We start from the raw sequence: 26833 nt of genomic DNA, 5'->3' as shown, positions 1-26833 counted from the left end.
AATTACCATCATTCATGACTTCTGAGGTTTGTAGCATTATATGTGCATAAAAATAAGACCTATAGTTCCGCTTTGAAGATATTTACCCATGCTTAGCATATGCCTCTTTTTCCTTTCATTATTATGACCACAACAACCCTCATACCGGGTTTAGTCAAACCCGAAATGCGATCAATATATTCACCGACAGCAGATGCACGACTGATCTTGCGCAGAGATCGCATATGCACGTCAGAACCAGGGCTCGGACACACTGGGCTCTCTGCTAAGTGTTTGTATGGCTGTTCTCAATATATCGTCGTCCATGGAAGATAGTGATTGGCTCTGATAATTGCTTTTGCCAATGTGGAATGGACGTTCATCCACCTCGCAAACTGTACCCGTACTCGGTAGTTCACCTGTTTGAAAATATTTCCGTACTGTTTTCGCGGTGCATAGTGAAGGGGCACTAATTGAACCATGCTTTTATACCTTGATCAGTCACATGTACTCCGCGGGACTTTCTACCATCTACCATGGAAGTAAGAATATGCACTTACACCCTCGGAACGCTGCTCGAGGACAGTTGAGTTTGCAAAAAAGGTGGACATCAAATGGGCACTATTTTAAGGAGCAGTAGTCAGCTTCTCGGTAGGTTTTTCTGTGGCGTTTAAGTATTCGCGTCTAAAAGACTCACTTTCTTAGAGGGGTTACCGGATCCCGTGTATTTCCTATAAATAACAACGGATGCGACGTCTCACCGCCGATTTCACCTGGCGAAACGAACAAACAAGTTAGCTAAATTCCAGTAGCTTGAGAAAAACACCAACCGTCAAACCGCCATGCCGGTCTCTCCTTGAACCCTAGACAGACCATTGCAATAGCTGACCAAGCGTCCCCTAAGACCTTGCTTTGGTTCCTAAGTGTGTCTCTATAGTCATAAAAAGAGGATTTGCTGATATCTTTTACGTCAACCAAATCGGTGCATTGTATTGCAATGCCAGCCTCGTGTGCATCGCTGTAGCAGTCTCTTCCGCTGGCATCTTCCTGGCAACCAGTAGACGCCGGTGATGCCTCCCTATGGCGTTGTCTCTTAGATTCTAGTAGTGATGTTCCGTTCTTCTGAGCAATTTCCGCAAGAACCTTTGCAAAGAAGTCAAAGTATACATATGGAGCATATAGCGTGTCGGATAACAGGAGGACTAGATCGCTGTAGGTGACTATATCCCACGGTTGACCAACAGATCCAGGGACCACGATTGGATCCTCTTTCAACGAAGTTAGCAAGTTTTCAAACTTCTGCTTCAACTCAGCTGCAGTTTCTCCGGACATGAATGGGCAACTTTCGGGGCCCGCTTCGTGGCAGTACTCGTAGAACTTGTTCATGATCAAATCTGTATCCTGCAGGTTTGACAGCCAGGAACCGGTATAGTAATCAGTGGCATTGACGACACTATCAATAGCTGCGCGTTCAATTCGATGAGGTTGCATTGCCGCAAATGTCATTCCGAGTATAGTGCCGTAGGAGAATCCCCAATACAATAGTTTCTCTTTGCCTCTCTTCCAGGCATTCCGTTGTTTGACGGCCGCTTCTGTTTCATCAATAGCAAGCTGAACAGATTTCTCGGATAATAACCTTTCGGTTTCGTGTTCGCGCCATTCGCCGTGCCGTTCGATGAATTCAACCATATCTAAGACAGCAGGAGATGTGTTCATAAAATTACCCAACCACTCTGTATCCTTGTCTGATCTTACGCACCCCGCACCTAAGGCCTCAGAGCGTGCCCATATTTGGTGAACTGCGCTGTCCGAACTGCCCATCACACCTTCTGCTTCCATCTGCAATTTGGCCTCGTACCGTGATTGTGCATCTGGGAAACATGAAAAGGTCGGCGTGGTATTATTGGTTCCCCTAGGATCAAAACCAACTATATCAAAATACTTGCCCTTATCGTCACTAGGTTCTGGCTGGCCAGAGGTGAAGTCGATGATAGTTTGAATTCGTTGACCCCATCTCAAGAGAAGGGACACGCCAGAACCTCCTGGGCCGCCTAAAAATGTTATCAGTCTTCGGCTTTCTAATAATGAAAGAAACAGTAAACAACTTACCTGGGTTGATTAAAACAGGTCCTCCATACCGCTTATCGTTGATAGGCACTCTAGCTGGTAGCTTGACAATTGCTAAAGCAATCTTTTCACCAGCACCGTCTGTCCGGTTCCAATTCATTGGGAGTTCCAGACGAGCACATTGAAATTCTCCATAGCAGGGGTAGTAGATGAGATTTGATGTCGCTGGGATCTATTTTAACGTGAATCGGTAGATATTAATGTGCTTTCTGACACGGACATAGTAGGCATGGGAACGTACATGGTGCCATGCAAATTCGGAGTGCTCGTCTAATGTTGACTGTACTTGCTCGTCAATTCGAGCATGGTATGTCCAGTGTCGCGCATTGAAAAGGAAAGCCGATGCTAAAACACTGGTAACGAGGACCGCTGTAAAGTAGGACAGTCTTCTGCCACGAGGTGAGCCCTCTAGTCGATTCTCGAGAAAACCCATCTGTTCCAAAGTTCTGCTTAGACATCCGTTTTGAAGAACTAAAATAACAATCTTGATAATATGTACCACGGATGCAACGATGGAAGTAATATATGATAGATAAAGTAAGAAAGATACCTAGGTACTGCTGCCTAGTAGTCACTAGTGTCTCGATAAAATGGACCTTGCCATTTCTAATATATTAAATCAGTTTTGTTGTTCTTGGTCTCTTTGTATTGCGGGGTAATGTTGTTGCACTAGAAATACCACTTCACCAAAAAGGGACCCCTACTGGGATTTCTTGCATTGGTAGATTCAGCAACTGTCCAATCGTTGATTTTGGATAAGCAAAATGTAACGACAATATGATACCGATTTCCCGTAGTGCCGAGTAAGCCCTAACTTGCTGGCCATAATCCCTACACATTTGGACTACAAGGGAAAGACAAGTTTTTGTACTGGGTTGAACATTATTATTGAAAAGAAAAAGTATTTAGTAGAGAATAATCAAATATAGAATAAATTGCACCACCAAGGTGGTCAATGTAATAGAATAAGCTATCAACAAATCAATGAATCATGCTCGTCCCATCGAATCCTCACAAGTCAGATGCGAATCCTGCGCTTTACGAACTCAAGCATTAAGGGATAGAAGTAAAAAAGGCATTGGTCCGAAGTGGAAGAAATGCGAAAAGGGGTCAAAGTCCGCTATTCATACTCGATATGATCCATATTAGTTGGAGGTAGGAAGCTTGACGAGGGAAAGGGGGAGGTTGGCGTAGGAAGCAACTCCCTGCGTAAGGGCAGTGAGCTCGCCGACGGTTTGAGTCAAGGGGACATTGTCTATTACGGGTCTTGTGAGTATGGACTTCGTATCTAGTGTTTGGCAAGATACTTACTGGTAATGCCACTGCAAAGGTTGTTGGCCAATGGGAGAATGCTGTCAACGGTGCTGATAGGGTTAGAAAGGATACCAGTGACGCTTGCGACGGCGCCAGAAACTATGTCCCGCTGGGTGAAGGTGTTGACGTCTGTACAGATAGTCAGATTACAGAATCAGAAAAGGGGGATGCTGACAAACCTACCATTGACAGCAGGACCGGCAACTGAACCAACAGTGTTGACGGCAGGAGAGGCAGCAGAACCAACAGTGTTAACAGCGGATCCCACAAGTTCAGTAGCACCTTGCACAACTTCGCGCTTAGCGGGCGCACCGACGAGGGAGGAGACAAGAGTTTTGATCTGGGAAAGCTCGGATTCCAAGGCGACGAGGTCAACGTCTGTCTCAATATTGTTGACGAGGTTGCTGAGAGAAGGCTCAACATTGTTGAGGAGGGTGTTGAGCTCGTTCAAGGTAGAGTCAAGGGAGGCAGAGACGGTTCCGCGAGGGATGGCGATAGCACTGACAGCGCCGGTAAGGGCGAGAGCAGCGGCGATTCCAGTGAACTTCATTTTGACTGTTGACTTGAGTTCTTATAAAAGAGCGACTGAGTTGGATGAATGAATGCAAAGAAGAATGAGCGAATGGAAGACTGGTTTGCGTTGATGATGATAGAGGAAACGAAGGTTCTGAGTTGAGTGGTTCGCTTCCTCTTTATAGGCATCTCATTTGATAGAAGGAGCCCCTATTCTCGTCTATGAACCAGTTGGGCCATTGTTTTGCCTGACTAACGTGTTTAACAGTCGATGATCACTCATGTTGTTTGGGCAGTCTCAACTGGAAGTCATACTGATCGACATCGCCGAAAATGACTTTATGCGCTACTGCTCGCGTGAGCCAATGGATTCAGGCACAAACTTAAGTGCTTACCATGACAGTCATGACTAATTGTTTGTTATTGAGCTAAGCTTTATAGTATTTGGAGTTCGCCCTGTCGATCGGTATCAGTGCCTGTCTTGAATCATATGTATTTTCTGGTACAGACCGTATGAGTAGGATAGGAACTAGAAACCCATGTATAACTTGCTGACTGATCTAGCAGGTTATGTGGCATGTGTCCTTCAATGTAAAATCTCGCCTATAGACTCGCTTACAGTGTAGATACTAGACACTAAATATTGAAGTCAGCTGCATATGATCGGCATATGAAGCTTTATCTGTTCGCAATTAGTTATGATTATTGATATTGATGCTATAGCTCTGTTGTAAGAACCAACTGGACTCTACTCACAATATCCTAGCATGTTAACGTCCCGCTAGAACTACTATCATTCCTTCCTAATCAAAACTATACTGATAGGTCAAAACACCTCCAATGTCTATTAGTTACTACCGGCGATCTTCCACCCGGCTCACTCTCTATGGCTCTAGTGATATCGAAGCAACGACCGGAGATAGAATAGAGTAGCAGTTAGTAACCAATCTGAACACAGTCTGTAAACCGTTTGCCGATCCAAATATCCCGAGAATTCCGACCTTCCCAACTGGAAAAGAGGAGTCGAGCACAGACAGCGTCATGATCGTCGAAGAACTAATTTTTTTGGAAGAGCGGTATGGGGACGAGCATGGAATTTCTCCACGTGTTGAGGGAGTTATGTGGATAAGCTAGTAAGACTCGAGGTGAATATCAATTGGTTTTGACTTCGTTCGAGGAAAAGATCCTTGGGTTGTCTTCTTGGTGGAAGGCTCACGCAATGGAAGTAGTTACTAGCCAATCACTGAGTATTGGGGAGAAGCAATACACTTAATATTCAAACATTTCTTGATCACGAACGTTGATATGAGGATTAACAAAAAGAAAGAAACAAAACTTTTACCCCTTTTCGCTCGCACGGGCCACACCTTAACCAAACCGCTCATCCATATTGCGAAAACAGCCGGATTCTGCATCCGTAACGAATAACTGGCCTATCCAAAACAGCCTTGGAACATCATGCTTTGCTTAATTACTCCAATATAGGAGTGAGGAGTACTCTGTTTACGTACTGGTAAGTGGACAAGCTGAGGATATTTGGAATACTTTTTAGGATGCAGGTGACTAACGACATATTAGTTCGGATATGGAGTTTCTGTTCAATAACCAGATGTTGTGGGCCGCTTTAAAAGTTTCATCACGATATTCTAGGGTTAAAGTGTAAATACATCTTTTAACCCAGTGGAGATTGTAATACCAGGCCCCACAGCACATTTGCTCCTAGTCTATCCAGGTACTCTATTTTCTCTTGAGGCAACAGAACAGCAGCTATGGTCGATGGTTGCTAGGGAAAAAGACAGTCTTGTGGTTGTCGGGATCTATCAAGACTGAAAAAATGTTCAACATGAAGTAATTCGCATTCAGTTAGAATCCACTATCAATTCGCACCATGCGAGAATGGTAAATTACAGATCACTTTCTACCCAAGACAGTCTCCACAGTAGCAACCAAATCAGCAGTTTGTGCAAGTCCCACCGTCACATTATCAAGTTTGTGTGTAGCAGAATAATCCGATCCAAGCCCGGCACGGAAAAGAGCCGCAAAGATCAAATCTAATGCACCACTGAAATCACCCTTTCCAATCTTCTCAAACCCTTCCTTCTGAAGATCCTGCGTTATGCGATGGGTAATCTTCCAGTCTTCCCGAGAAGTCCTGGTGGTCTTGAGCAATGCTTCGAAGATATCGTTCTGGGAGATGGTGAAGTCGGAAACGAAAGCATATCTGTTTTTGAAACTGTCTGGTTTTGTGAGAATGCCGCTGACAACAGCTCCCAAAGACGTGATGTTTATGGAATCAAATTTGGTGGTGCCGCTGTCGTACAATGTTGCTGTACGCTTTGAGGGGTTGAAGCCGAAGACGTTCCGTTCCATGCCCTAGAGCCGTCAGTCACAAATACGTTCGGTTTTGAACGGCGCATTCCTTACCCAGTCCAAAAAGGGGCCGTTGACAATAGCAGTCCAGCTGGTAGCAGGACTCTTGGCGGCAATACTTTCAAGGTGCTTCACGGCGTCCACTTTTCCTTGGAATATGGGAACAGCTTCCAAAATCTTGGGATTGGTAGTATCCTGCATTTATAAATCTGTTAGTCCTTGCATCCTTCAATTTTTTCCTAGCCATTTACTCACACTTCCGTATTCGCTAGGAATGATTCGCTTAACCCCAACAGCGGCAGCGACATCCACCAATCTGTTCTGCAATATAAGAGTATCTGGTGTCACATCTAGGGAAATAACAAGTGCATCTTGCCCTTCCAGCGTGCCCTTGAGGAAGGAGTCATCGTTAAAGTCGCCGCGAAGGACCTTGATAGCGGCATGGCCTTCTTGGGTGATCTTGGAGGTAGATCCTTCTCGGACAAGGATTGTGATTTTGAAGTCGGTTGGGGAGGAGAGTAGTCCGTTTAAAACGGACCGGCCGACGCTTCCGCTTGCCTATTAATTGATGATGTTAGGGGTGTATCTTCGTTGGTCTAATGGGAGGAGGGTACGTACTCCAACAAGAGCGACGTTCTTATATGAAGACATTTTCGAAGTTTCAAGTTTCCAGGGTGATAGAAGTGCTCTGGGTGGTAGCCTTTGGTTTGTTTGGTATAATTTTTAAATGATTTGAGATTGTTGATTTACAAAATCGAACAGCGACTAGAAATATTCTCCGTTATATACTTGTTTCCAGACATAGATGTTAGGTGTATAGACGGGGGGTTTCCGCTCTCATCATTGATTTCTAATATGAGCACATAAGCATCCTATACATTTCCAATAAGTTCTCGACATGACGAATACTCTCTCCGCGCCGAGTGATGCTTTTTTATCGATGTATGGAACTTCATGAAACAGTGCGGTGCAAAACCGCCCTGGATAAATATCGCGCTAGCGGACGTCTCTTCAGGCTAGCCCGATTGGTAACCATATAAAAAGGGAGCTTCTGGAATTCTTCATACTTCTTCTATGTCCAGATGTCTAGCAGTTGGTTTCAATTCTAATATGCACTGCAGGACTTGAATCTTCATTAAATTCGTCCTGTCAAATCTTCTATATATTTGTCTACGATTCATGTCAGGGTTCCTCAGTATTCCGGTGGACAGCAGAGAAACGATCAACGTACCAGCCAGACCCCACAGCTCTCTATTCTTTTGCAATGCGTCCCTAAAGACGATCAACTCATCCAATTTCTCCATTGTTGCTATACGATCAATCTCCCTTTGCCGACATATAGCCACCAAAGAATGGTGATTCGATACGACACTTGCGATGGGGACGATGCCGTTGGCGAATTTCACGTCTTTGTCCTCGAGATAATTCCTTGTGATGTCGGTTGTGATCTTTAAAAGGGTCGATACTCCCTGAAGACATGATTCCGTGGCTTTGGCATCTTGGGGATTCTTCGTCAATTTCGCAAATTGGAGTTCGATTGCGGAACTTTGTAAAGTTGTGCCGCTTAGCATGTCGTAATGTTGATAACTCACGTAAGTAGTAGAGCTATTGCACTACAGAACGGCCTCCAGGATCCAGGGGCCTTTTCGAACATACTGCCAAGATTCGCCATTAACTGAGTATTGTTATCTTCGAAATAAGTATCCTCAAAGTAATTGGGGCATTTTATGTATTGTAAAGTCTGTCCGGCCAAGTATGCAGCTTGTATCTCTCCATAAAAATAGTCATATGGTCCGTTCTCAGCGCTTTCCGAAGAGACTCGAAAGCATTGCATATCCGGAAGATCTCCATAGTTTCGTGGCTGTTCCATTAGTAGAGGAAGATTATTCGGTAATGATGCTAGCGCAAGGACACTGCAGGGGTTAAAGAATCAGTCTAAGATATGATTAGGAGAGGATAAGCCCTACCGATCTAGAAAAAATATGGCCCACCAAACGACTCTCGCCTCGTGATTACTGTATCCACCGGTAGTCTTATTATGGCAGTCTAGAAGCCGACTTACTCGAGCCAAGCCTATCGTTGTCGATAATGTAACATAAGCATCTGGAAGTAGACCAGCGCCGATTTGGTAAATTGCCAGCAATATACCGCATTGAATCGCGTCAATGGAGAATCGGTTTATGGTCTGCAAGAGAGAAAAGATCTTCTGTGACTGGGTGTATAGTGTCTGCATATGGGTCTGTTCTCGTATATCCGTTGAGGATCGTTGCGTGGCTAGATAAATGCATAGAAGTAGACTAGCAAGCTCCGCATCTGATTTAGCCATGCATGAGGGATCCAATCGTTTGGTCATTCGATGGAGATCGATGACCGGTAACCAGTGATGGATATGATGGGTGTAACTTTCAATGACAAGAAGCGGGCTGATTGAATGCTCATCCAAAAGCCTTGTTGCTTCATTCAGGATAGACGTCCCTGGGCTTCCTTGTCCGAGATGTAATAGCTCTGGACTTCCCAACGGCGTTACACGCGGGTCGGCATACCAACATGGCTGTCGATTACTGAACCAAGTTAGAATATCACCTATCGCTATCGCAAGTATATAATTCTGAAGGTGGAATTGTCTCACTTTAGGCACCGGGCGCAAGCCGGCAGCCTTCTGTCACATTTTCGCTTTTTGCTGCGGCACGATGTGCATGAAGTAAAGGCAGTGGATGGGCGTATTTGCTGTATTTTTATATCGGAGAAGTCGTCATCCATTTTCGGATGAATAATATAACCAGGAAATACAAGATATATGCAATTTCGAGACTCATGTGATGGTAGTAAAGTTCTGTGGTTATTCCGGCTCTTTTGTGTCGTTGCTGACTTTGAAGCCCGGACTTCTTACAAATTGTGATTCCGCAGACGCTAAATATTTTCTGGTCGTTGGCTTGCAAATTCAACCTTAAATGGGCCGAATTCGGCGTCGTCAACGGCGATGACTCCAGAGACAGCACCATTATTCTTACAGCCTACAGGTTCAAAATGCCTGTTTCAAAACAGCTGTCGAAAATGCCAAAGATTACATTGCACATCTCGTCTACGATCGAGCTCATTTATCGATGGCCATTGTCAAAAGTCCTCGGAGATCATTGGCGGAATAGCATATCGCGAATTCCGGGATCGCAAGTTTGCCGAAATCGTCTTTTGCGCGGTCTCTTCTGATCAGGAGGTAAAAGGATACGGAGCACACCTGATGAACCACTTGAAGGATTATGTCAAAGCTACTTTCCTGTGATGCATTTTCTAACATAGCCGACAATTATGCGTAATGCAACCGGGCATTTTCAGAAAGAAGGGGTTTACCAAAGAGATTACTCTTGACAAGTCGATTTGAATGGGATACATTAAGGATGACGAAGGAGCAACACCGATGCAATGCACAGTGCTCCCCAAAGTATGATATCTCGAGCCAGGCCGTTTACTTCTTAAGCAGAAAGAAGCCGTTCGGGCTAAAATGCGTCTTTTGAGCAAAAGCCATGTGAGCAATTCACCACCTGAGGAATGGGCCAACTCGTCACTCCAATCGACCCGCTCTCTATTGCTGCCATTCGGAAACTGGCTGGTCTTCAGAAGCGGACGCACTAGCGCGTGAACCGCGCCACGGTCAACAAAGATGAAGTCCCTGACTATTACAATGTCATAGAAACGCCAATGGATTTGTCCACCATGGAAGAAAGATTGGAACATGACAAATATGCTACACCAAGGGGCCTTGTCGACGGTCTTAAGCTCATCTTTAGTAAATATCAGCGGTATAACGATGCAACAACGGTATATACAAAGTGTGCATCCAAGCTAGAAAGATACCTGTGGAGCCTTCTCAAGGAGATTCCAGAATGGATTAGCTTGCTTGATGAATGATGACATTGATTCCGAGTTGGATCTTGTTCGGGTTAGGCTGCTGTGCAAGGACCTAGTCACCTAGGTATACAAGGCGGTTCTACTACTTGTACGTCGATTCTCTCACATGTCCACGGTGGTTTTACGTAGGTGTATACTCAGCCATGCTAAGCAAAGTCAACTTACAACGATCCTCCTTGTTCATTGCGCTGCAACTTTGTTGAAATGGTTCCACGTGATAGAGAACTTTTGTTTGCCACCTCTTCTCTGCCATCTCTGTCGTTCTGCTCGTGGATATACGAACCTCTCACTGTTTGATTCATCAAAAAGAGCAAATAAGAGCGAATGTTTTTCGATCTTCCATCTTGGATCGACCAAGTGATCTCATTCGATACTGCAGAAGATCAGTCTGCCAATGACTGGAAGATCGTCGGAAAGCTTAGCGAACACAATAGCCAGTCGAATGCTGAGAACTACAAGGACGACCCGAGACTTACGGAAGCATGGGGTCTATTTGAATGTGTCAACAGTATGGAATCTGCCTTCATGAAAATTTACATGCGGTTTGTGCCACCCTATTCCTTTTATTTTTTGCGTGATCTGATTATGGCGAGAATACCATACGTTGGCTCTGAATTTGCGAACTTGACGTGAAGCATCTTTAAGCATCAGTCGATTTAGCCAGATACTCGAAGAGTAAATTCCCGCCTTGACTACCCTAACGCAGGGTGAATGCAAATACACTCCAACTCTGATCAACTGGAGAAAATCGGAGCAAGACAACGGTGACCCTCTTCCTGGAGGCTATATTTTTGGTGATGGAGAAATTACCTGAGATTCGTCTTAGCTCGGACTACTACTGGACTTTGCACAAAGACGAGCGTAATGATATCTGTCAAGCATCCAAGCAAGCGTGAATGTAAGCCTTCCCAATTTATCACACCCGCAATAGCTAACTCTGCTTTGTGCTAGCAACTGTGCAATTGCTGGGATGGTCAGTCACGCTGCTCATACTGTCATAGCTATATCGTTGGTTTTCCAGACAGTCGCAAATCGAGGGCAGCTGATGTGTGGGACCCAGAAATTGGGTGGGAGTGGAGGTTGTCGAAGTCAGAAGCTGAACTGGAAATACCAATTATATAGAGCAATCCACTAAGCCAAACTTCCTTAGAGATATGACTCAATGCAATATCATCTCAGTGATATTATACCTTGGTACTGGAAGGATGAGGGCTTGGCATACCACGTGATCAATGTTCACTGTAGGAGTTGGCCTCAATACCGTAGACACCTTGCTGAATAAATAGTAGCCAGTGGGGTAATAATAAGCTAATAACCGTCAGGAAGCAGTACCCAACCACTATGTAGCACGGGATGAGGACCTTGGAGATCCTCGTCGAGTAACAGTATAAAGAAGCATGTTCCTCTCTACAATCTTTATACGAGTTGAATGGATCATACATTTTTTGCGTTCCTGTCTCACGAAATCATCTATATGATTCCTAATATCATGTTCACCGCTATGATCAGATTGAGCTTCAAGAAGAGCGGGTTCAGATTTTTCGAATGTTGGAACTTGTCCTTAGTGACAGCTGGATAAAGAGTAGCGATTTCTAAAACGCCATTCGATAGAATGACGAGGAACGTTAAGCAGCCATTCCGGAAATCGAATCTCACACATCAAAGCCAACGCAGAAATCAACCTTGAGAAATCAGTGAGTATGCATGTCCGAGTTGAAGATACACTGCGCATTTCTGTTGTGATACAAACCTAGAATCAATGGCTCACTTCATTCCGGCAATGGTTTATGTCATTCTATGCACAAATCACGATTTTTCGTCAGGTCCTACAACTGGGAATCTTGTAATTTCTACAGATTCACCGAGGTAGCATTCACGAAATTCAACCACGTTTATTCGAAGACGGAAACAAATAGATGGTTATATTCCTCCGTGGCCGAATTCAACAATATCCTTGCTGGAAGTTGAGAATCGAATATCCCGCGCATACCTCGGTATATGCGCATCTTCAGAACATCCGCTTTGAATTGAAGAAATTATATTCGCCATTCACCGAGACGGCGACCTCCGGATATACCACAATTTACACACAATTTTAACCTGCATGAAGAAAGCGTGGTGTTTATCGAATGCTATCAATAAAACCCTGCACGTGAGTCTGATTGGGGCTCAAATGGTTACATCCGCGGGACAAGGCGGGCTGTTTAGGTCGGTTGTTTGGGGATTTTATTCGCCAGAGAACGAGATAACGATCTGATCTACAGTAATTCTCCTTGTTTGATCATAGTTAAGGTTATTTTGATGCGATGCCAATACGACGACATTATCTGGCATCGTGCTATCTTGCCAAGTCTTCTAATTTCCCCGGCAAGTCTTGTTTCTTAGCTGCAAGGGTTTGTTCATATAAATTCCATGATATTGCCGCCGTCTGAAGAATCTCCGGAGATTTACTCTGTACCAAATTCGCTCAGAACGACTGTTGTTTCCAAGATTTCAAGGCATCGATCCAATCTGGAAATGTTCGATTCTCGTTCCGTCCTACTCGGCCTGGCCACCCTCAATGGTGTCCAAGCCTGGGGTACTCTCGGCCATGCCACAGTCGCCTACATTGCCCAAAACTACCTAGACGATGCTACAGCAACCTGGGCCAAGGGCGTCTTGGGTGATACCTCAGACTCATATCTAGCCAACATCGCATCGTGGGCCGATAGCTATCGTTCTACTTCCGCTGGCAAGTGGTCCGCTCCCTTGCATTTCATCGATGCCGAGGACAGCCCTCCCACCAGCTGCAACGTAGACTATGAGCGAGACTGCGGCTCCTCGGGCTGCTCGGTCTCCGCCATCGCTAACTACACACAACGTGTTGGAGATGGCCGTCTTAGTAAGGCAAACACGGCCGAGGCTCTCAAGTTTCTTGTCCACTTTCTTGGCGACGTCACACAACCCCTGCATGACGAAGCGCTAGACAGAGGTGGAAACGAAATCACTGTCACTTTTGACGGCTACGACAGCGACAATCTGCATTCAGATTGGGACACGTACATCCCGCAAAAGCTGGTTGGCGGTTCGACGCTATCCGATGCGCAGACATGGGCCAACGAGCTGATTAGTCAGATTGACAGCGGCAGTTACAAGAGCGTGGCTGCAAACTGGATCAAGGGCGACGATATCTCTGATCCTATCACTTCTGCCACAACCTGGGCCAGCGATGCGAATGCCTTTGTATGCTCTGTGGTCATGCCCAATGGTGTCGCGGCGTTGCAACAGGGTGATTTGTATCCGGATTACTACAACAGTGTCATTCCAACCATTGAGCTGCAGATTGCAAAAGGTGGCTACAGACTCGCCAATTGGTTGAACAGCATCTATTCAGCTCATATTGCCAAGCGCAAACGTGATGGAGAAACCATGATTAAGAAGAAGGATGTTGATCTGTCTGGTCGCAGTTTCTTGCCTCCTCCCATTCCCTTGAGTGAGCAGAAAAAGAAGAGGGCTGCAGCTGGATACGGATGCATGCACAGACATTAGTATCCAAACTGGGGTATTTGTAAATAGCCGATTCGACAAGATGTCGACCATCCTTGATTATTTGTTGAAAAGTGTCTCAAGTTAGCATTTTCGGAATTGTCGTGGTAAAAGTTGGATCATGAAATGAATGAATAGGATACTCCGGAAACACTTCTGGAAGTTGATGATATATCGCACCCTGTAAAAGCAATCATGTTGAAGCTTTCGAATGTCGTATAAAGGTTGATGTAAAAGGATGGCAGAACTTTCACAGAAGAATGGAGCCCGTTGTGGGCCTGAACCCTCAGGCCACCGCCACGTGGGGCTGCGGAGTCATTCCGCTCAAGACTTTTACAGCTTCACCTCGCTCAATTTAATGATATCGGCATCACAGTCTTTAAAATATGGAGGATATCGATACAAAATGCACCGCCATACGAGCGCAAATTACCGCCACAGAATCGCAGCTTGCAGCACTGAAGGAAGAACTCGAAGCAGCTGAGAGGCTGCGCGGGGCATCCGCACCGACGTCCAGCAAACATTCCGAGCGCAAATGGCCTCTTTCAGCAGAAGAATACCAGCGATATGGGCGGCAGATGATTGTGTCCCAAATCGGGCTTCCCGGTTAGAATCGCTCACTTGTTCTTTCTATTGTGATGTATAGTTGCTAACGTCTAATGTTAGGTCAACTCAAACTTCGATCCGCTTCAGTTCTATTAGTCGGTGCAGGTGGTTTGGGCTGTCCTGCAGCATTATATCTTGCAGGAGCTGGGGTTGGTACAGTCGGTATGGTGGATGGAGACACGGTTGAGGCTTCGAATCTTCATCGCCAAGTTTTACACCGTACGAAGAATGTCGGAAAATATAAAGTTGATAGTGCGATTGAGTATCTGGAAGAGTCAGATGGCATGACGCGGAGTTGGAAGAAACGAGGGCTAATATGATTTAATAGATTAAACCCTCATCCGAAATATTGTGCTCACCGTGAGCATTTATCCCCTCAAAATGCACCTGGCATATTCCAAAATTACGACATCATTCTCGATTGCACCGATAACCCGGCCACTCGATATCTGATATCGGACACTGCTGTTCTTCTCGGCAAACCACTAGTCACAGCGTCAGCTTTAAGAACAGATGGACAACTCATGGTCTTGAACAACCCACCGAAACCACCCGGTGACCTATCGGGTGGTCCATGTTATCGATGTGTTTTCCCCAAGCCACCTCCAGCAGATACCGTCGTCAGCTGCGCGGATGGGGGTATCCTCGGACCGGTAGTCGGTACTATGGGGGTTTTACAAGCCCTAGAAACCATCAAAGTCCTCGTAAAGTCTGTCGATCAAAGTAGTGATGATCGCCCTTCTCTACATATATTTTCCGCATACAGCAACCCTCCATTCCGCACAATTCGTCTAAGAGGCCGACGCACGAATTGTGCTGTGTGCTCATCAGAACCAACCATCACATTATCAACTCTCCAGTCAGGATCAACAGACTATGTTCAATTCTGTGGTTCTGCAAGGTTCCCACAAGTACTCTCCAAAGATGAACGCGTTTCTGTACGCGAATTTGAACCTATATACGACTCGAAGAAATACAGCTTGATCGATGTTCGGGATCCAGTTCAGTTCGGTATATGCAATCTAGAAAACAGCATAAATATCCCAATCACTCAAATTCTGCAAGACAGAACCTTTGATAACAAGGATCCAAAGGAAACTCTGCGTTCACTGCTACCACCGGAATTAACATCTACCGATTCCACGGACCCGATATACTTCGTCTGTCGTATGGGCAATGACTCGCAATTAGCTGTCCAGAAACTGAGACAACTAGGGTTTGATCAGGATGGGAGACGTTTTATTGGCGATATTCGCGGTGGACTCAAAGCGTGGAAGGCAGAAGTTGATCCGGAGTGGCCAGAATATTGACCTTCATCATAATAAGCAGGACTTTAGACCAGTGAGTATTGTCATACACTGTGGATAGGTATAGATCACTCTATGCTGTACTTGACACGAAATAAACTGTTAACAGTACTGGAATAATATGAAAATAGCTCAGGAGGTCTCCCAAAACAAATGCCTTTCTATTGAAGGAGAGGCATGAAATACCTGAGGGCTCTGTGAATTCAAATCATCATTACACTAATTAAGAATCATAAATTACTGGAGGGTTTCCTAAACACAATTTATGGCTACTGATACTCGGGAATAATAATGAAGTTGGGGAGACTCTGAATATCAATCATCGTTCCCTAGTCATGACAAATAAAGTAGAGCAGGCTTCCCTGCATACTAATAATGGTTCCACTATCCAAAGAATCAAAGAGCACTAGAGCCTTCCCTAGATACCAATCATCGTCCCATTACTTCAGAGTAACACAGTAGCGAACGCCTGCCGAATACACATTGTTATTCCAATAATAAGTACTAGCACCCTCCCCGAATAGAAATAATAACCCGTTAGCGAACTCGTATGCCATAGCCCGAATCACCCCGTGACTCTACGCTTAGCGGCGCGAGCCACATTTTGCGCCTGCGCAAATCGATCCTCCCTAAGGGCTTGAGGATGTAATAAGTGTAAGGCGGAGGCTGGCACCCTCAACTTCTCTGCCACTTGATCGTTGACTCGGGTGGTGCGAAGCTCAGGAAAAACACGAGACAAACTGAAATCTGACGACGCGAACTCGACGAAACGGGCCAGTTCGCCACCAGGTAGGAACGAGGCGTGAAACACCCGCTCGGCATAGCCCTGGTGAGATCGATAAGAGGAGGTCAAGCAATAAATGTCGAGATCAGTTCGGGAGGTAGACTGTTGTAGATCTAGGTAGTGGATATGAGCTATAATGGAATCAAGAGGCCACGACACGATTTCTTGTGCTGACAGGCCCCAGTCACAGCTCTTTGATGTCGAAGTGAGAGCTGAAGGGGCACCCCACGGCGCCACCGGATCTTCTTGGCTCAAGCAGGCAATAATAGCAAGTTTGAGGGATCCTGAAGATTCTCGAAACCAGTTTGCAGCCTTATTGTAGATATATTGACTTCTCGGAGCCGCCGCAGGGTCACTTTTGTCAATTTGGACCGACTCAAAGATGACGGTTGGACGATTTTTGCCTTTCTCATGTAAGGAAAGATGGGAGAAATAGCAAGACCCGTCGTGCAGGCCAGAGAGGCCCAGGGCAGATGACTGCAAGCGCTCGTACGTCTTTCCGGAGGCTTCTTGGATCACATCTGAGGCGTCTAAGAGCCATTTATCGAAGACCGCTAGCAAATAGGTCTGTAGCCTCGTCAAGGGTGGATGCATTATTAACCTGTTGACTGTGTATATGGTAATCGATAAGCAGAATTGGCGGGCGAAACAGCAGGAAATAATAAAGTTGTGAGCAGGACACTTTGAGATTAGGTAGTTCGATGAAGTTCCTGGTCTCTGTTGATTCAAGTACCTCTCTCACGGCAGGATTTTTTAAATCCTCCAGTGTCGTGTCCCAGCCAAACAGGCTGGGTACCTGTGTAATAGTTCCATTTTGATGGCGTGTTTCGAATTTCAGTGGTCTTTGTACAGGCATTTTCAGTCCAAAAGGAAACCAACGTCGGCTAACCCACAGAGAAGAAGCGTAAACCAAGCAGGGAGATGAGCAAGGAGGGGTTCTCGGTTGACAAAGACTCGAGATGTGATTCTTGTCTGTTTGCAGTCCTGTATCCAAGTTTATGAGAATCGAGTGATTGAGAGAGGTCATTAGTCAAAACAAAGATTAAATTAGCATTGAGTAGTCAAAGGGGTATCATGAAGAAAGTCAAAGAAACAAAAAGACAATTGTGTGAAGAGTTCCACACACAAAGCACACTGAGAGGAAACAATGTCATATCCCCTCCCCACCATTAGGCAATGCTTGAAACATTCACAGGTGAACTTTCCAACCAAGCCCATTCAACATTCACACGCCCCTGATCAATATCAGCCAATTTCCCAAACACCGAGGTCGTGGTATCAATATCAGTGGCTTTGCAACCAACACAGCGGTCGACTACAGTAACATCAACGCTGTGCTCATTTCTTCGAAGCCGCATTTTCAATCCACATAGTGGATTTGCATTGGGATTTGACCCGGTTTGTACAGCGTCGAAGATGATGTGTGATACAGCGCAGATACTGTCTGAGTCTGAGGAGGTAATACCACATGCCCCTAGAGCAGGGCCGTAATAGGTAAGATCACCACTATATGGGCCTCCATGTGAAGTTGGTAAAGGGAGATTTTGGCTATAATTCAGAAATTAGCTTCGTTTCTAAATGACAGACAAGGAAAGACTTACTCTGAATTTGTCAAGACGCTGACAGTAACCCCAATAATAATCGCCAACAAGGCTATTATCGTCCCAGCGATTATTCCAGCAATTACATACCGACGCTTTCGTTGATCTGAAGGCAAGTACTTTTCCAAGGGGCCAAGACGCACCCGATCAATGACAGCCAAACACCAAGCAAACAATATAAACCATCTTCGGCGGGAGCCACTGTTGACTGTCTGCGACTCAACTGCCAAATCCTTATCTGGGTCTGAAGCTATACTTTGCGATTGTAGTTCATGGGTTTGTTCGTCTCCAGTGGTAGTAGTGGTAGTGGTGGTCCGTTCGACACGGGACACTCTGTTTGTGGCGGGTACAGGTTTGCGCCGAGGAATATTTGTTGTCTGTGGAGGCTGAACAGGCGACAATTCAACCGACTCGGGGTTTTGGTCGTCTGTCATTCTGTCTGGACGGAATCTGCGATGGTGCGAGAGATATTGTAGGAATAAGCTGGAGAAGGAGCTTATTAGAGAGCACAGAATAGCGATGCCTGGTGTCCAAGACTCCAAAACTCCAAGGCTCTCCACCTGGGGACTTAATATGTAGAGCCCACCAATAGATTCGTCTCTTTTGACTCTGATGCTGGTCGCAATACCTATGCGACTACCGCATCACTGTCGCATACTTCTCTCCTCTTGTAGATGCCACAATTCATACAGATTGAACGATCATGAAGGCTGGAATTAGAATGGATAAGAAGAGGAGATAAGCGCAAGATTCAGGGGCTAGCCAATCAGAAGCTGGAAATCGGCGGAATTGCGGAGTGGCGGATATCTTAGTCATTTCTCCGCTGCTTCAATTTCTTCTTTTTACGTCTTGGTGAAGACTATGCCTTTCATTACAATTGTTGTGGACTCGAGTTCATGATATTGTATAATAGAAATAATGGCAGCTGGAATAGTTGCAGGGATAGCATTATGCTAGTCGGAGATGCGGAATAGTTACTAATAGCTGTCAAATCGAAGCATGTCCTGAATTCAAGATGTATATAAATAATGTCGAAGCCCAACAATTTCTTTTCAATACAGTAGTCCCGTACCTAGGTATTCTTGTAATCAACATCAAAATGACTCTCAAATACCTCATAACAGGCGCCACAGGCGGTCTCGGCAGCCAAGTCCTCAAACACCTCTCCAACCATCTTCCCTCATCCGACTATGCCGCTGCTTCTTCCAACGAAGCCAGTCGTGCCCAATTCGAAAAAGCCGGAATCACATTCCGACTCGCTAACTTCGACGACCCCGCAACACTAGAGGCAGCATTCGCAGATGTTGAGAATCTGTATTTCGTGAGTACGAATACATTCGATAATGCGCGACGGACGGTGCAGCATCGGAATGTTATCGAGGCTGCGAAGAGGGTTGGCGTGAGACATGTACGTTCCCTTTCCTTAATTCGGACTGAAAGAGAAGGACGCTGACTATGAGAACTCAGGTATGGTATACATCTCTCGCATTCGGTGGTCTCGGCTCAGACTCGAAGATGTCTGTTCAACAAGCACATTTGGAGACTGAGAAGATGCTGAAAGAGTATGTCCTTCAACAAAGTTGTGCAGAGTTTATACTAAATCATGATACAGAGCAGGAATAACATACACCTCCATCCGCGAAGGCATCTACGCCGACGCATTCCCACTCTTCCTGCAATGGTACCCAACAATCGAAACAATCATCCTCCCTTCCGACGGGGTGATTACATATACCTCTCGCGACGAACTAGGCGAAGCAAACGCCAAACTGCTCCTAAAAGGAGGACACGAGAATGAAATCATCCTGCTTACCGCTAACGAACCCCTGACCGGCGGGGAGATAATTAAAATCATCAACGAGACAACCGGTCGAAATGTGAAATTGCAACTGGTTTCTCCAGAAGAGTATATCAAATACCATACCGAAAACGACATCGGCAAAAAACCCGAGTCGTTTTGGCAGCAGCGGATTTCTTGGTTTGAGGGTATTGCGAAAGGGGATGCAGATTTGAAAAATCCGTTGATGAGGGAGGTTTTGGGTAGAGAGCCCAAGACGGGGAGTCAGTTGATTCGGGAGCTTTTGACGGAAAATCGGGATTATACGTGGCATCAGAATTATATTGATAAGGCTCAGTATGAGGCTACGTTGAAGAAGGAGCATCGCAATGGGAAATAGTATGTAGTAGTGATTATTAGTAGAGTAATAAAGTTTTTTTTTTTGGGGCATGGCCGTCGTGTAAATTACTAAGGAGATGGTCCGAATGCTGTCATCCCAGTCAAGTAGTAGACAGTTCTTGAGCCCTCTTCAACATCGCCTCCAAGTGATCGCCAATCAACTCATTGGCCTCCTCTTCAAGGCCCTTCTTGGACAATCCTCTTTTTCCAACAGCTGAAAGTGATTCCAGACGGCTCAGCTCGACTACAACAGTAAGTATACGCATGATACTAGAGAGACAAAAACTCACCATGAATGTAGACCGCAGCACGCTTCCCACTAAACATAGCATGTGGCACATTAGTGGCTCCATCGCTATTGGCGTCTCCAATTGCATAAATGCCGTTGTCGCTAGTCTTCATATTCGTTCCGACCTTGATCTTTGTACCGTCCATTGTCAGGTTGAGCGCTCTCGGCAGAGTGGAATACTGATCATCTGGGAAATTCGTGATAAAAGCACCCCGTTCAATGACAGACCCGTCGGCAAGATTGACACGAAAGAGATCAAATTCTAGATCCTGGGCGGTGTCGTTATTTGTACTGCCGTCTTGAAGACGGTCGATGGATAGAATGGTTTCGTTGTTGAGGGTGACGTTATAAGCTTTGAGTTGTGCTTCCCAATGGGGATACTTGGCTGCTAGCGCGCCTTGTTGTTCTGGTGTGTTTGTACCATTGACGAAAGCAACGATATCCTGGTTGAGAGTCCATACTTCGATCACACTACCCATTACATCACTGAGACTGCCCAAGATACCGAATGATTGGCCACGGTGCTCGTAGCCATCGCACCAGGGACACCAATAAATGCCCTTACCCCATCCCTCTGCCACACCTGGAGTGATGGGAAGTATGTCTTTCATTCCAGTACCGAGCACAATTCGTCGAGCAGTGTATTCCTCGCCATCTGAGACAATTGCTCTGTAGTAAGATCCGTTATTGACTGAGAAGACAGATGTGACGGTTGCATTTTTCATAGTAGTGGTCTCGTTGTATCTCGAGATTTGCTCCCGGGCAAGCTCTCTAAACACAGACGGAACCGTACCTAAGATATAAGTTACATGTCACAGATCCAAAGCGAACTGAGAACTCACCATCATTCCCTATGACATCGTGCATATGTCTTGTAGGATCATTGCGGTAGACACCCGAGTCTAGCATCAAGGTCTTCCGCTTGACTCGAGATAGACCACTTGTAGCACTGAGACCGGCAGGACCACCACCGATCACGATGACATCGTAGTCAGTCGAGACGACAGGAGCCGCAATAGCAAGGCTGATGATGCTCAATAGGAGTAGTGAAAGGAGGTTGAAGGAAGCCATGTCGCACGAAGAGCCGATAGTATTGGTGACAGAGACTTCATGAAATCGACGGAAGGAAGGTGGGATTTATAGGGGTGTTCGTCACGTATGCCTCAGGAAGCCTTGTACAAGATCGTCGCTTCTCCGTGAGATCCCTTACTTCCGTTCCCGTCGCTTAAAATTCAGGCTGCATAATGATAGTTCGCAGAATAGAGGATGCAGTTGTGCGTCGTTCGTACCATTTCGGCCATTTGTTCGAAAACAATCCAGCCCGTGTAACAATCGAGAGATCGATATAATTCAAGAATCAATGACGATCCTCCGAGCGTAGGAATAAAGTTCTGAGTTCGTGCAGCTTCAGGTAGCCACGATCTGACAGATACGAGAGTGATGCTCGTATCATGTGTAGATCGAGGTCTTGGACATGCAGACTGAAGACAAACCCCCAGTCGGAGCGGAAGATCTACAGTCGCATATTCAGCATCTTATTCTGGTTGATGACTATTATGCAGAGTGCATTCGTAACTCTGCAATCCCACCGCAGAATTGATGTCAGAGCGCATGTCGATCAGCAGAATATCACAGAATTCCTTGTAGACACCAAGATGGAGAGAAGAAGGATTGAAATTGATCGATTCTGATTGGTGGATATACAGACTAGCTTGTTTAGGTTAGTCTCCTGATCCCCGTGATGATGTACATCACGTGACCATCTGATTGCCGTAAGTCTCCGAGCGCTTGCAATTAGGGCTACTCTGATTGGCGGAAAGAGAGTGTCACGTGGTGCGACAGCTGCTTTTCGGCAACGGGCCCTCGGCTTGAGGAGAGTAGGCTAACAAGAAAGCGAGGCACTCGACTTTGACTTCATACCTCTCTCTTCTGCGATCATTTCACTCTCCGCTCTCCAGCTGCTGCTACGCTCTTGATTGAGTGATAGTCACAGTATCGCGTCCATCTATCGTAAATCCAATCGCTACCATGGCCGCCCTTCGCACCACTCGCCTGTTGGCCACCTCCAGGCCATTGTTCACCTCCTCCGTCTTCGCCCGCTCCTATGCCACCGTCGATCCCATCTCCAAGGTCAGCGAAGCCACCTCGAGCAGCAGCAAATTTGTGCCCGAATCGCAAACCTCCACCGTCAAGGATCCTGCTCCTTCCGCCACTCCTCGCACCAAGACGTTCCATGTCTACCGCTGGGATCCCGATACTCCGTCCGAGAAGCCTCGTATGCAGAGCTATACTCTTGACCTGAACAAGACCGGTCCTATGATGCTGGATGCGTTGATTCGGATCAAGAATGAGGTTGACCCTACGTTGACTTTCCGCCGAAGCTGCCGTGAGGGTATTTGTGGAAGTTGTGCTATGAACATCGATGGTGTGAATACTTTGGCTTGTTTGTGTATGTGCAATCTCTCAATACAAATAAAGCTTTCGACGCTAATGAAGCAGGCCGTATCCCTACCGATACCACCAAGGAATCTCGCATCTACCCACTCCCACACACCTACGTTGTTAAGGATTTGGTTCCCGACTTGACCCATTTCTACAAACAATACAAATCCATTAAGCCATATCTTCAGCGAGATACCAAGACTGAAGATGTACGTACCCCTCTATCTATCATCTTATCAAAAATTGACTCTGGATAGGGCCTTGAGAACCGTCAATCGATCGAAGAGCGTCGCAAACTCGACGGTCTCTACGAATGTATCCTTTGTGCCTGCTGCTCTACCTCCTGCCCATCCTACTGGTGGAACAGCGAAGAGTATCTCGGTCCCGCCATTCTGTTGCAGTCATACCGTTGGTTGGCCGATTCCCGTGACGAGAAGACCGAAGAGCGCAAGGCGGCTCTTAATAACAGTATGAGCGTCTACCGATGCCATACTATCCTCAACTGCTCGAGGACATGTCCCAAGGGTCTTAACCCCGGTAAGGCAATTGCTGAGATCAAGAAGATGATGGCGTTTTAGATAAAATCTTTTATGTACTGTTTAAACATATTGTATAAATTGATCAATTGACAATTCGCATTTCTTTGTTTTGTTGTAGTGTCAATTGACGGACGAACGGGACGCCCGTCTCCTTGACAGCATGCCTTTTCTCCGGTTGTGTAATGTTATGGAGAGAAGAATAGAGCTGATTCTATAACTGCTCGAATATTTGTTCAACTCGTCTTCGGGCATCATTCCTCGTTCAAGGACACTATCATAAATAATGCACGCCACTTCTGCACGTTACAGCTCCGCTGAATAACCCTGGTCGAGTTTGGTTACATTTGACATATTAATCTATCAATTTAGAGGAAGACTACATCCTTGGGTCGATCTAGACACCATGTTGCATGGTGGTATGTACGTAACTTAACAAAGCAAAATAAATTAATATCGTTTGACATACATACATACGTAAGGTCAAGGGTAAAATGTCCATGGACGGTAATCGAGTATGCTTCGTCATGTATAAATGCAATATTCAACCCGCCTACTACAAGCCCTTTCTACTGACCACTAATCAAATAACGATCCGAGAGAAGATCAACAAAAAATAAAAAAATAAAATGCAATTCACAATCCAAATCGCCCAAGACGGGGATTTGCACGACCTCATGAAAGTCCTATGGACATGCTTCGAAACTCCCCCTCAAGGAATCCTGCGCATCTTCTTCCCTATCCTCAACAACGACCGCGAAGCCAGTCTCCTCGCAGCTAGCAACGGCCAGCGCGAGGAATACAAAGCATCATACCCAGAATTGATCTGGCTCAAGGTCATTGACGACGAGACCGGTGAGATGGTTGGAGGCGCAAAATGGTATTTTTACGAACGCAATCCGTTTGATGGTCACAGTCTGGAGGAGGAAGAGGCCGTTTGGTATCCAGAGGGAGTTGGGAGGGAGTTTGCTACGAGGGCGATGCATGCTTTTGAGAAGCCTCGGGTTGTGATGGGTCAAAAGCCTCATTCATGTATTCTCTACTCCTTTCTCCTACTTTGCCTTCTTCGTGCCAGCTGACGAGTCAGATCTGAACATCATCTTCACCTTACCTGAATACCAACGCAAAGGCATAGGCCGCGCAATCATGAAATGGGGCCTCAGAAAAGCCGACCAACTCGGTCTCGAATCATGGCTCGATGCGTCCCCCTTCGGATACTCATTATACCATAGCGTCGGGTTTCTGACGTACGGATCGAACAATGTCAGTATCAAAATGCACGAAGATTACAACCAAGGACAACAAGCGGAATGGGAAGAATACAAGAAAATAATGCTCCCGGTCGAACATGCTGTGATGTGGCGGCCTGTTGGGGGCAAGTTTGTCGTTGGCGAGACTGTCACGCCATGGTTTAAGGATTTGAATTAGTAGACATTTCTCTTTTCTTTTTCTTGTTGTAACTTATCTGAGCTTTGAAATAATTAGCATAGAAAATGGCTTATTGGATATCCAATCGTTTATGCCCATGGCGGTCTTATCAGGTAAAATATATTGCAGGGGTTCGTCCCTCCTGCGCCGCAAAATTGTGATATATCGCGCTATTCCGATATCCCCGGAGCTTCCGAGGCCAATTTGAATTGCAAAATACAACATTGACATGGGGGGTTTGACTGGGCATAGTACTAGACAGGGATCCGTTGTAAAAAAGTTGTGTGATGCTACAATACGAGTGTTGCGCGCAGTTGTTGTAAAATATTCCTCAGCCTGCAGCAGACATATTTGAAGCGAACAAGACGATGGATAAAAAGGGTGCCGTATGCTTCATTTCAGCGAGTCAAACTCTACAGAATTATACAGATTGAGATTCAACGATGACTACTCGGTTTACAGGTGATACCTGGTTGCCCGCGATAAATGTTATCTGTTGGTTCCTTCTGGTTGTTGCAGTACTGGGGATCATGACAAGACTGGGGACGAAATTGTGGATATACCGTAAATTTACCAAGGATGACTATGTGATTATTCTTTCTACTGTGAGTGTTACTTTCGGAGATCTACACTCGGATGCTAAACCTACAGGTATTTGATATCGCCCAAGGAATCGCAACTTCAACCGCTACAGCGAACGGATATGGCGAACATATCGGGACCCTGACTGATGACCAAGTCACAACTGTCATGAAGAGTCAGTACGCAGCTGGGATTTTGAGTATTGTCAGTCTCGCAAGTTCAAAGGTATCATACGTCATGTTCGTTCGGAGTATAACTGCTGCTCCCCTGGATCGTCGAATTGCGTTGGTCATCATTATTCTCTTGTCGATTTGGGGAGTTGTGTCTGTTATCACGGTTGCGTTTCAGTGTCAACCTTTGCCAACGTGGGATTATTTGACTGGGAAATGCTATGATCGGGTGGGTTTCTCTCAAATGTGGAAACTCAGTTGCTAATTTCGAGTAGCAATCATGGCAGAATTTCTTTGGCATATCAAACATAGTCTCCGAGATTGTCATTATATCGCAAACTATTGTGATAATCGCCCGGATACAGACTAAGCTGAAAAGGAAGCTGACGATTGGGTTTGTTTTCGGTCTCCGAATATTGTAAATATTCTTCATCAATCTTCGAGAACTTCTCTAACTAGGTACGCAGTGTCGTTGCTGCTGCAATCGCTCAAATAGTCGTCCTAAACAAAACCTTCCATGACCCCGACGTCACCTATGCAACTTGGTCTGTATCAGTCACAAACCAACTCGTTCTATGCTCGAGCATAATCACCGCATGCTCAGCGCAATTCAAACCGTTCCTAGACAGTCTGCGATCTAGTGGTATGCGTCTTGACGCGTTGACTGGAAGTTATCAATACAAATCCCAGAACCGATACGCATACGGCTCTCATATTGCCTCGTCCAAACAACGCTCAATCCCGCTGCACAGTTTGACTGGATCAAGCGCACAACGCCCGGAGAATAAGAATTCAATAGCTAGCGAAACATACGTTTCGGCATCGAGACCATCGCCAGATTGGGATGCAGCTAGTGCGACGAGCCAGTCACAAATCATTCGGGAAACGAGAACGTTTGCTGTGACGGAAGAGTTTCGATCTGACGCTGATGAAATTTTGTGATGTTGCTTAGTTTGTTTTACACAGGATTAAGCGAGATCTATTGAACAATGAATACGTATAAAAGTGCGAAATTTAGGTTTTATGTCAAATATCTTGGCGTGATATTTTCTAATCTATCGATTCGATTACCCTATTTCCTGTTATGGAAGCCCTAAAAGACCCTGGTTCATACCCGGCGTAAATAAACGCCAACAGCAACATTCTAGAAGGCGTGATTGGGTAAATTAAACTAGCCA

General features: G+C 45.7%; 14 protein-coding genes across 15 annotated transcripts; 7 read left to right on the top strand and 7 right to left on the bottom strand.

Annotated features, from left to right (window-relative positions):
• Positions 1 to 11: 11 nt before the first annotated feature.
• Positions 12 to 2539, bottom strand: TSTA_124950 (proteinase, putative; the record flags this gene model as incomplete). The annotated part of the gene is made up of 6 exons (XM_002482723.1): positions 12 to 462; positions 540 to 600; positions 677 to 752; positions 810 to 2030; positions 2089 to 2278; positions 2348 to 2539. The coding sequence occupies 6 exons, from the start codon at positions 2537 to 2539 to the stop codon at positions 232 to 234; spliced, it is 1971 nt and encodes a 656-aa protein (XP_002482768.1). The 3' UTR covers positions 12 to 231.
• Positions 2540 to 2978: 439 nt separating this feature from the next.
• TSTA_124940 (uncharacterized protein) lies at positions 2979 to 4080 on the bottom strand. The gene is made up of 3 exons (XM_002482722.1): positions 3604 to 4080; positions 3418 to 3549; positions 2979 to 3361 (listed from the first exon to the last, which is right to left on the bottom strand). Exons 1-3 carry the CDS (start codon positions 3968 to 3970, stop codon positions 3252 to 3254), a joined length of 609 nt encoding a protein of 202 aa, XP_002482767.1. The 5' UTR covers positions 3971 to 4080; the 3' UTR covers positions 2979 to 3251.
• Positions 4081 to 5844: 1764 nt separating this feature from the next.
• TSTA_124930 (uncharacterized protein) lies at positions 5845 to 6954 on the bottom strand (the record flags this gene model as incomplete). Its single annotated transcript, XM_002482721.1, has 4 exons — positions 5845 to 6306; positions 6358 to 6498; positions 6559 to 6861; positions 6922 to 6954. 4 exons carry the CDS (start codon positions 6952 to 6954, stop codon positions 5845 to 5847), a joined length of 939 nt encoding a protein of 312 aa, XP_002482766.1.
• Positions 6955 to 7438: 484 nt separating this feature from the next.
• Positions 7439 to 9305, bottom strand: TSTA_124920 (uncharacterized protein; the record flags this gene model as incomplete). The annotated part of the gene is made up of 7 exons (XM_002482720.1): positions 7439 to 7461; positions 7535 to 7848; positions 7896 to 8216; positions 8271 to 8335; positions 8366 to 8886; positions 8942 to 9030; positions 9094 to 9305. 7 exons carry the CDS (start codon positions 9303 to 9305, stop codon positions 7439 to 7441), a joined length of 1545 nt encoding a protein of 514 aa, XP_002482765.1.
• Positions 9306 to 9802: 497 nt separating this feature from the next.
• Positions 9803 to 11600, top strand: TSTA_124910 (bromodomain-containing protein, putative; the record flags this gene model as incomplete). The annotated part of the gene is made up of 9 exons (XM_002482719.1): positions 9803 to 9910; positions 9934 to 10119; positions 10246 to 10297; positions 10592 to 10717; positions 11036 to 11107; positions 11161 to 11182; positions 11211 to 11297; positions 11389 to 11450; positions 11539 to 11600. 9 exons carry the CDS (start codon positions 9803 to 9805, stop codon positions 11598 to 11600), a joined length of 777 nt encoding a protein of 258 aa, XP_002482764.1.
• A 782-nt stretch (positions 11601 to 12382) lies between these two features.
• TSTA_124900 (nuclease PA3, putative) lies at positions 12383 to 13737 on the top strand (the record flags this gene model as incomplete). The annotated part of the gene is made up of 2 exons (XM_002482718.1): positions 12383 to 12417; positions 12681 to 13737. The coding sequence occupies 2 exons, from the start codon at positions 12383 to 12385 to the stop codon at positions 13735 to 13737; spliced, it is 1092 nt and encodes a 363-aa protein (XP_002482763.1).
• A 360-nt stretch (positions 13738 to 14097) lies between these two features.
• TSTA_124890 (molybdenum cofactor biosynthetic protein (CnxF), putative) lies at positions 14098 to 15832 on the top strand. Its single transcript, XM_002482717.1, has 3 exons — positions 14098 to 14340; positions 14401 to 14614; positions 14669 to 15832. The coding sequence occupies exons 1-3, from the start codon at positions 14121 to 14123 to the stop codon at positions 15648 to 15650; spliced, it is 1416 nt and encodes a 471-aa protein (XP_002482762.1). The 5' UTR covers positions 14098 to 14120; the 3' UTR covers positions 15651 to 15832.
• A 380-nt stretch (positions 15833 to 16212) lies between these two features.
• On the bottom strand, positions 16213 to 17287 carry TSTA_124880 (uncharacterized protein; the record flags this gene model as incomplete). The annotated part of the gene is made up of 2 exons (XM_002482716.1): positions 16213 to 16998; positions 17165 to 17287. The coding sequence occupies 2 exons, from the start codon at positions 17285 to 17287 to the stop codon at positions 16213 to 16215; spliced, it is 909 nt and encodes a 302-aa protein (XP_002482761.1).
• Positions 17288 to 17600: 313 nt separating this feature from the next.
• TSTA_124870 (riboflavin aldehyde-forming enzyme) lies at positions 17601 to 18466 on the bottom strand (the record flags this gene model as incomplete). The annotated part of the gene is made up of 2 exons (XM_002482715.1): positions 17601 to 17979; positions 18033 to 18466. The coding sequence occupies 2 exons, from the start codon at positions 18464 to 18466 to the stop codon at positions 17601 to 17603; spliced, it is 813 nt and encodes a 270-aa protein (XP_002482760.1).
• Positions 18467 to 19131: 665 nt separating this feature from the next.
• Positions 19132 to 20209, top strand: TSTA_124860 (NmrA-like family protein, putative; the record flags this gene model as incomplete). The annotated part of the gene is made up of 3 exons (XM_002482714.1): positions 19132 to 19440; positions 19500 to 19594; positions 19645 to 20209. 3 exons carry the CDS (start codon positions 19132 to 19134, stop codon positions 20207 to 20209), a joined length of 969 nt encoding a protein of 322 aa, XP_002482759.1.
• TSTA_124850 (thioredoxin reductase, putative) lies at positions 20195 to 21597 on the bottom strand. The gene is made up of 3 exons (XM_002482713.1): positions 21340 to 21597; positions 20499 to 21290; positions 20195 to 20452 (listed from the first exon to the last, which is right to left on the bottom strand). Exons 1-3 carry the CDS (start codon positions 21566 to 21568, stop codon positions 20310 to 20312), a joined length of 1164 nt encoding a protein of 387 aa, XP_002482758.1. The 5' UTR covers positions 21569 to 21597; the 3' UTR covers positions 20195 to 20309.
• Positions 21598 to 22404: 807 nt separating this feature from the next.
• TSTA_124840 (iron-sulfur protein subunit of succinate dehydrogenase Sdh2, putative) lies at positions 22405 to 23713 on the top strand. The gene is made up of 3 exons (XM_002482712.1): positions 22405 to 22946; positions 22997 to 23148; positions 23197 to 23713. The coding sequence occupies exons 1-3, from the start codon at positions 22526 to 22528 to the stop codon at positions 23515 to 23517; spliced, it is 894 nt and encodes a 297-aa protein (XP_002482757.1). The 5' UTR covers positions 22405 to 22525; the 3' UTR covers positions 23518 to 23713.
• Positions 23714 to 24049: 336 nt separating this feature from the next.
• Positions 24050 to 24907, top strand: TSTA_124830 (uncharacterized protein). The gene is made up of 2 exons (XM_002482711.1): positions 24050 to 24507; positions 24563 to 24907. The coding sequence occupies exons 1-2, from the start codon at positions 24105 to 24107 to the stop codon at positions 24901 to 24903; spliced, it is 744 nt and encodes a 247-aa protein (XP_002482756.1). The 5' UTR covers positions 24050 to 24104; the 3' UTR covers positions 24904 to 24907.
• A 302-nt stretch (positions 24908 to 25209) lies between these two features.
• On the top strand, positions 25210 to 26663 carry TSTA_124820 (uncharacterized protein). 2 transcript variants are annotated; one of them, XM_002482709.1, is made up of 4 exons: positions 25210 to 25508; positions 25555 to 25884; positions 25931 to 26073; positions 26123 to 26663. In XM_002482709.1, the coding sequence occupies exons 1-4, from the start codon at positions 25347 to 25349 to the stop codon at positions 26595 to 26597; spliced, it is 1110 nt and encodes a 369-aa protein (XP_002482754.1). In that variant the 5' UTR covers positions 25210 to 25346; the 3' UTR covers positions 26598 to 26663. The 2 variants fall into 2 exon arrangements, with proteins under 2 accessions (XP_002482754.1, XP_002482755.1); XM_002482710.1 differs by having other exon boundaries at positions 25210 to 25884.
• Positions 26664 to 26833: the final 170 nt, after the last annotated feature.

Source organism: Talaromyces stipitatus, genomic scaffold, assembly GCF_000003125.1.
Source record: "Talaromyces stipitatus ATCC 10500 scf_1105507295555 genomic scaffold, whole genome shotgun sequence".
NCBI lineage: Eukaryota > Fungi > Ascomycota > Eurotiomycetes > Eurotiales > Trichocomaceae > Talaromyces > Talaromyces stipitatus.
This window is presented reverse-complemented; position numbering and strand designations above follow the sequence as displayed.